Genomic DNA, 7,130 nt, shown 5'->3' with positions numbered 1-7,130 from the left:
CTTCTGACCAAAGTCACCTTCAACAATCAAATTATCTCTAAGTTTATATAAAACAATCACTCCCAATCAATCAGAGTTTATTAGCTCCCAAATGATTCCCATTGCCTCTTGAAAACTTCCAGTCACCCCTCCCTTTCATTCTCATGCACGCCAACACACACTTCAAATACACAATAGTGTGTAAGGTCGTCCACAAACACCTGTGTGCACAAAAGAAAATCCGCTGACAGCACTAATTTACGCTGAAAAGTCTTTTAATTCTCGATCACATAAGGCACAGTTGTGTTTGTTCTAAGCACAGTTTGTGATATTTTAGTTGGGTTTACAGGACTTAGAAAAGTTCAGTCTCCAAACCGGCAGTCTGCTGGGTATGTGGGGGCAGACAGCCACAAACAAAGTTAATTGCTCTGGACAGAGCAGCGCATCATCATAGAGATTCCCGCTCTCTGTACTCAAAATATAACTAAGAATAATGATAAATGTGATAATTGTCTTTCTAATATCTGAGGACTTCATTTAGGACTATTACAATCGCATACATTAAAATATTTCTTCATTACCTTTATACCGAAATACAATGAAAAGAATTATGACTTCAGAGGTAATTCGTGGTTGTTTGGCACATTCAGAAAGTAAAAGTTACTGAAAATGACAATTAAAAAAAGGTGTGTGTGTGTGTGTGTGTGTGTGTGTGTGTGTGTGTGTGTGTGTGTGTGTGTTTAAAGAACTACAGATTGCTGTGTCCCCCCCCCTCCCCATCTAGTTTGGGGCACTCCACTTCTCATCAAAATCACTCCATCACAGCCGACGGAAGTAAATGCCTTTTCCCCAGACAGGACGAACGGAGGAGGCTTGTCTGCACTAAAAGCATTTTCACACTGCAGGACCAATCTTCAGCACTATTGCCCTGACCAAGGTTATTTCTGTTCAAACAGCAAAGCCCAAGATGATGTAGTGAACAGATATCCCCGGGTCAGCATGGTCTATTCCGTCTTGGTAGCTTTGGGTGCTGTACCTCTGGGGCTTCAGCATCCACAATTTTATGGTTCTAGAGGTTACAGCTGAGCATGCAGATTTTTTTTTTTTTTTTAAGGTGTAAAAAAGGCACAGTGGATGCTACAAAATGCCCTTATCTGGTCAACTGCAGTCAGCCCCAGATGTCCTGTAAGTAGCGTTTCTCCTCTCTCAGCGCGGCCAGTCTCTTCATGGCATCCAGTTGGTCCAGTTCAAGCTCTGTTTGGATCATCTGCATCAGGGTGTCGTTTACGTCTTTAGCCATGTTCTTAGCATCTCTGGTGAAAAGAAAAGAGTATGAATATATTAGAGAAAAGAGCAATACAACCAATAGACAGTCCTACATGTGTCTAAGCACAGTGACATGCCCATATTTTGTACATCCAGCAGGTGCTGCCAGGAGTGTATCCTGGAAGGAAATAGCTGAAATCTCTCTCTTGCTGTTGCAGCATATTGGGGGAGATTCATCATCCTGTGAACCTAAAGAGATATTTTCTGACTCTGAGGAATTCACACAGCTCTGATGGTTCAAACATCATTTACTCAAAAGGTGAGTTAATCTGACTGGCAGTGATGAGAGGAGACAAAAAAGGTGATATTGAGCTATAGATAGGAGTACTTTATTTATTAAAGACAGCAGGATTTTTTTTTTGTAAAGTTGTTGACATCACTTTACTTGTTATATGCCTGCGTGTGCTTTGCTTGTTGTCTTTGTACTGGCAGAAACACTGTGTGGTGATATGTAAAGGGACTATGTTTACACTACAGATGTTACACACTGTACAAGATGTTGCATCAGTGTGAGGTCAGCAGTAGCAAAGGAATTGCAGGAGTGATGCGAACATGTTCTCTTCAGCACCTTTTGTTAATTTTTTTATGGATTTAGTGCCTTGTTCCAAAGCAGAGCTAGTCATTGGCCGACAGGTGAAGTGGGCAGCTAGTACAAAAGCAAAAATAGAAATATTTTCATGTCAAGGTTAATCGCCTGCATTTGTACATCGTTGTGTGTAGTGTGCCTTTACTGTGATTTGAACACAGGAAATATGGAGGAACTTATTTGTGCCTTCTCATCTTCCATTCTTGGGAAACTTCCTGTTTACCTCTGTAAAACGCTTTCTGTTGGAAAATACAGACCTGATCAGCAAAACGGATAATCTTCAGTATTTCCTGAGTCTCTGAACTTGGCAAAACTGCATTGTTGTGCTATGCACACATAGCCAGAGTGCAGAAAATTGCTGCGAGTGAGATGCTCTGCAGTCCTTTCACACTCACAGTCCTTTCACACTTTCACACATGACACAACCACGCCAGGTGGGCTAAATGTAAAGCGGAGTGAAAAAAGCAAATATTCCTCAAAATTTTTTTTGCAAATTAGTTAATATCAGTGACTCTTACCCGCAGACATAGAAGTAACCGTTCTGTTTGAGCAGGATGTCAGTGATGCGTTGGCTGTTGAGTAGCAGGTTGTGTTGCACATATCGGGGTCGTACTGCTGCGGAGGTGCTGGCCTCCTCCTGGTCATCTCTGGAGAAAGACACCTTGAGTTGGCTCAGTGTACCGCTGGACACAAAGCCCTCCAGCTCCTCTCTGGGACAAGCAGAAGGATCGCAGAGACACAACCAAACATTTTAGGTCATTGTAAATCCAATTTTATACAAAGTTGTTCCTGTATTCTTGGACAGGTGGTTGTGGATTTGTAAAATAAAAAATAAAAAAAATAAATAAAAAAAAAAATAATAATAATAATAATAATAATAATAAAAAGTCTTTCCAAAGCTAGAATCAGGAGAGCCAACATTCAGTTGCTGAGGTGGAGAAAAGTTCATGTGAGAGTGAATGGCAGAACAACTTTAGCACATTATTATATGGAGAATAATAAAAATAAAAATACATGCAACCTAGAAATAAATGTAGAAACTACTGACCTAATAATGCCAAGTATTCAACACATTTTCATACCAACCGTTTATTCTTTCACATCCAACACTCTAATATTCTTAGCAACAGCATCAACTGCCTCACAAGACATAAATAACCCTCAGAACATTTCCTAAGAACAAAAAAAAAAAACTGTCACGCTTGATAAAACAGAACACCGATGGGCAAAAAGGTATAAGCACAAATGTGCCAGACAACCAATTTATTTTGTTTAAAAGAGAGAATTGTAAAAAATAAAAAAAATATCATAAGCAAGATCGAGTCACTGTTATAAGCATCTTTTTTTTACAATCAATACTTCCAGCCTTGCAGTTAGGTGTAACCTTGCACCCTATCGCTGGTTTGTTTGCCAACTACTCCTTATTCTGGCTCAGTGTTTTAAACGGCCTGGGGTGCTATTGGTAGGTGGTAAGGGAGTAAGGTTTACTGTGGCTCAGAGCATCTTGTTTAAACTTAAACAAGACACACACACACACACACACACACACACACACACACACACACACACACACACACACACACACACACACACACACACACACACACACACACACACACACACACACACACACACACACACACACACACACACACACACACACACACACACACACACACACACACACACACACCCTCCGAGATCATGGGTGAAGGTCCTCGCCTAGGGGTCAGTGTTTTGCTGCAACCCCTCGACTAAAATGAGGTATTTCTTCAACAACACACAGAATCTGCGGTGTAAATACTACAAGGGAGAGATGAGTATTGTTTAAAAAACAGAATTGTTGCTTCTCCTGAACTGTTTACCGTCTAACTTTTTTTATTGGAGACAGAGTCATTAAAAGAAAGCTCATTGTTTTGACTAAAATGTGTGATTACAAAGTCTGTCTGAACAAGAGCGCGACAACATGAATAACAAGGAGAAGGATGGCAGAGTCTTGTTTGTTTGACGTCTGAATATGAATCATCATAGATTGATAATCATGTGAGCAGAAGCTGGAGGATGACAAAGGACAGTTGACTCACAGAAATCCAAAACAGTCGAGGGTTTCTGAAAGCCAAAACCTGCCAGACTCCTTTGTGTGTTCACCCCCACCTTGGCAATATCCAGGACCCTAGCGTGAACCCAGCAGGCCTTCCAATTATGTTTACCCTACAGCATGAAATCACTTGCCATGAAGAGGCCGAGAAATCGGAGGGAGGAGGAAAGGACAAGCGCAGAAGAGGGAAAAGGGGAGGACAAGTTTGATGTGACAAGCAGAAAGATTGGCATCAACCTCTCACAGGGATGTTAAGTGCTGCGGCTGATTGAGTCACATTGCGAGCCTCGTTTGTTTTTGCTGAATTCCAGAACACGATCAGAGAGTTGGTCACATCCTGCCTCGACATTTTGTAATATTTATAAGCCTAAAAAGCGGTTTCAAATTTCACCCTTCTTACGACTTTAGCTGAACTTTCCTTTTAAAAACATGGGACGATGAAAAAATGCTAAAGACTATGCTAAGCAGGGTTCTCAATTCCCAGGCAATGCCAAATTGCATTTACTTTTAAATGAATAAATGCAGGCAGGCAATTCAACTGCAGGTATGTTGTTCTTATTCTGCTAGTGCTAACCTATTTAAATTGAGTACAACTCTTCACGTGTGGCCCATAAAACAGACTAATCGCTTTGGTCAACACTGTGGGGGTGTTCATCAGAGAAGCCCACACTGTGTGAACAAACCACCACCTACTACCTGGCTGTGAGTTTGTATTTAACTAAGGGATAGAGGAAGCAAAGGGGAACAAACAACATCCTCTGTGATCTATTCTTGTGTGATTAAGGATGCTAATCCATTCACACTATTTAATCCTGAAAAAGAACTACCTCACTGCACCAGAATTGAGTACACGTGTGCTGCCAATACTAGCAAGAGCCGATCAATTAGTGTGTAGTCAGGAGAGAATCCGAATCAGAACAAACTGATCAGAGCAATGATCTATTCACAGGTTGAGGTCCGTTAATTGGATTCAATTTGATTATTTTTCACAATGAAAACAGAGACCCCTGATAGTTTGCACAGATGGAAAACATTTGATACACACAATTTGATGATAGCACAAGTTAGCGCAGAAACGCTGCTCCCTAGAATACAGCCTTTTGGCGGTTATAAGCACTAGATATTTTGGGGGTACTGCGGAAACACGTTGTGAACACGACATGCACATGCAGGTGCACAGAGCTACATTAGCATCAAAAGCATTCATTTGGAGTCAGCTGACAAATGTAAGTCCAATATTCACTCTCCTTTATTCTATTTGGTCTCCACCAACCCATGAAGAAAATATTTAGCACTTTAGCTGCTAAATGCTCCACTATGTTCACCAGCTGGTCACTAACCTTTTTTCTGTCTGCTGTTTAGTGCTGGGCTACTACTACTACGCTGATGAGAGCAGCGAGAGTGAACCGAAACAGTAAAGCCGTAAAACAATGAGCTGAAAGCTCTGTAGAGCTGAGGAGAATTTGAGAGGTGGGTGTATAATCATCTGTGGGTTCATCACTCCGAGTGACCCCTTTTATATTACACATGGTCATTTGATCCATTTTTTTTTTTTTACATAAAATATGTATTAGCGCAGCTTTAATATTACATATTTGCCATTTAGCTGAATAGTTACTTGAAAGGTTTTGAACATCACTCTTGAGATTTGTTAGCTTCCGAGATCAACAAATCCGCATAGTCTATCAACTTGGAAATAGATTCATAAAAGAAATGCCTATCGGAACCCAACCATAATAAAAACATCTATGCAACTTCCTGACTTGAGTCACAATTACAGTACATGGCAACGCAACAAATGTTGGTATTCTGTTCCCTTTCACTCATACTGTAGGTCAAGATCATGTGACCTTTGTATGTCTGTTTTCTTCCCATACATCTTATAATGCATCCTTGAACTGAGGGTCCACAATGCTCACGTGACCAATGCGTTAGCAACAATAAAAATTCATACAGACAGCAAGACGTTCATTATGCAGGTCACAGATTTCAATATGGAACATTCAGTGGAAAGGTGAAGAGGGATGAGAGTATGGAGGACAACATACCTGACTCACAAAGGTTAAGGAAATTATGTATATAATATGTCAAAATATTAGTGTATGGGGTTTGTGAATAACCACTGAACTTAAAAAAAGGAACACAGCTTACCTGAACAGGTAATCTCGGTCTCTGTGGCGACAACCAAAGAACAGCCAGGTCTCGCCAAATATGGCCTCAGGGTTCTCCTTCCTCTCCATCTCTCTGTAAGTCAAACAGCGAATGTTAGTGGTCAATCAATACCAACAGACGGCACCAGATGGAGGAGAGGGAGTCCTTCCTCGCAGTAGAGGTTAAAGAAGAGTAGTGACACCATTAAGCACTGTCTGCAATGACGGTACACTGAGTGGCACAATAATTGCCTAATGCACGGAAAACTGTGCGTGCTGCAGCGAGGACATTATATGCATTATTAAATTTCACCCAAACAGAAGGATAGATCCCATCACTATAAACAGTTACTGAAAATTAAACTAGGGCTTGTGCTTTGTGTGTGTGGGTGTGTGTTTCTGTGTTCCAGTGCAAAAGAACTGCTCCTGCTAAAGTGATTCCTCTTGTGGCTTGGGAGTTTGGCAAAGCTCCCAGAACCCTTTGCAGGTGATGGCAACGCAGCGGCACAAAGCGGCTCTGAAGATGCCGGTATCTGTGCCGCACACCTGCTGCAAAGGTGACAGGTCTCTACCAGATAACAACAGTTGACCCCCAACCTTTCATGATGCCATCAGTCAGTTTACTCTCCAAAGAGCCCTGCATTATCTGTCTGGGGCGGAATGAAAAAAGAGAAAGGGGTGTTGATGTGACCAACCACAACGGGGGGGCTGAGGAATACCACAGAGAGGCATTGAGACTCGGCCCTTTGTGCCGCTTCCCCTAAACACCACCCTTTGACCAACAGACTGAATCATGCTTTGTGTTTTCCAGCAGTCACTAAATTGAAATGGTAGCCAACTCTTATGGTTGGTGGAGTTCTATGGAGCATAAAAAAATTGTTTAGACATTTACTTTATTGCCGAAATGATAACTCAATTAATTGATCAGTTTGAGCGACAGACAATTAATCACCAGCAAATTTGTGTTATTATTAAACCAATATAAACACAT

The 7,130-nt window shown here is 41.3% G+C and overlaps 1 protein-coding gene across 3 annotated transcripts in view; it reads right to left on the bottom strand.

Annotated features, from left to right (window-relative positions):
• Positions 1 to 236: 236 nt before the first annotated feature.
• mtrr (5-methyltetrahydrofolate-homocysteine methyltransferase reductase) overlaps positions 237 to 7,130 on the bottom strand; it is a 27,696-nt gene continuing 20,802 nt past the window's right edge. For all 3 annotated transcript variants that reach the window (XM_039789766.1, XM_039789767.1, XM_039789765.1), the window contains exons 13-15: positions 6,141 to 6,233; positions 2,410 to 2,601; positions 237 to 1,292 (exon numbers count right to left, since the gene is read on the bottom strand). In XM_039789766.1, coding sequence (XP_039645700.1) covers positions 1,148 to 1,292; positions 2,410 to 2,601; positions 6,141 to 6,233 — 430 coding nt within the window. In that variant the 3' untranslated portion in view covers positions 237 to 1,147. The remainder of the gene's footprint in view (positions 1,293 to 2,409; positions 2,602 to 6,140; positions 6,234 to 7,130) is intronic.

This window comes from Perca fluviatilis, chromosome 22, assembly GCF_010015445.1.
Source record: "Perca fluviatilis chromosome 22, GENO_Pfluv_1.0, whole genome shotgun sequence".
Lineage (NCBI taxonomy): Eukaryota > Metazoa > Chordata > Actinopteri > Perciformes > Percidae > Perca > Perca fluviatilis.
Note: the sequence above shows the minus strand (reverse complement) of the source record. Positions and strands in the feature narration are given on the sequence as shown.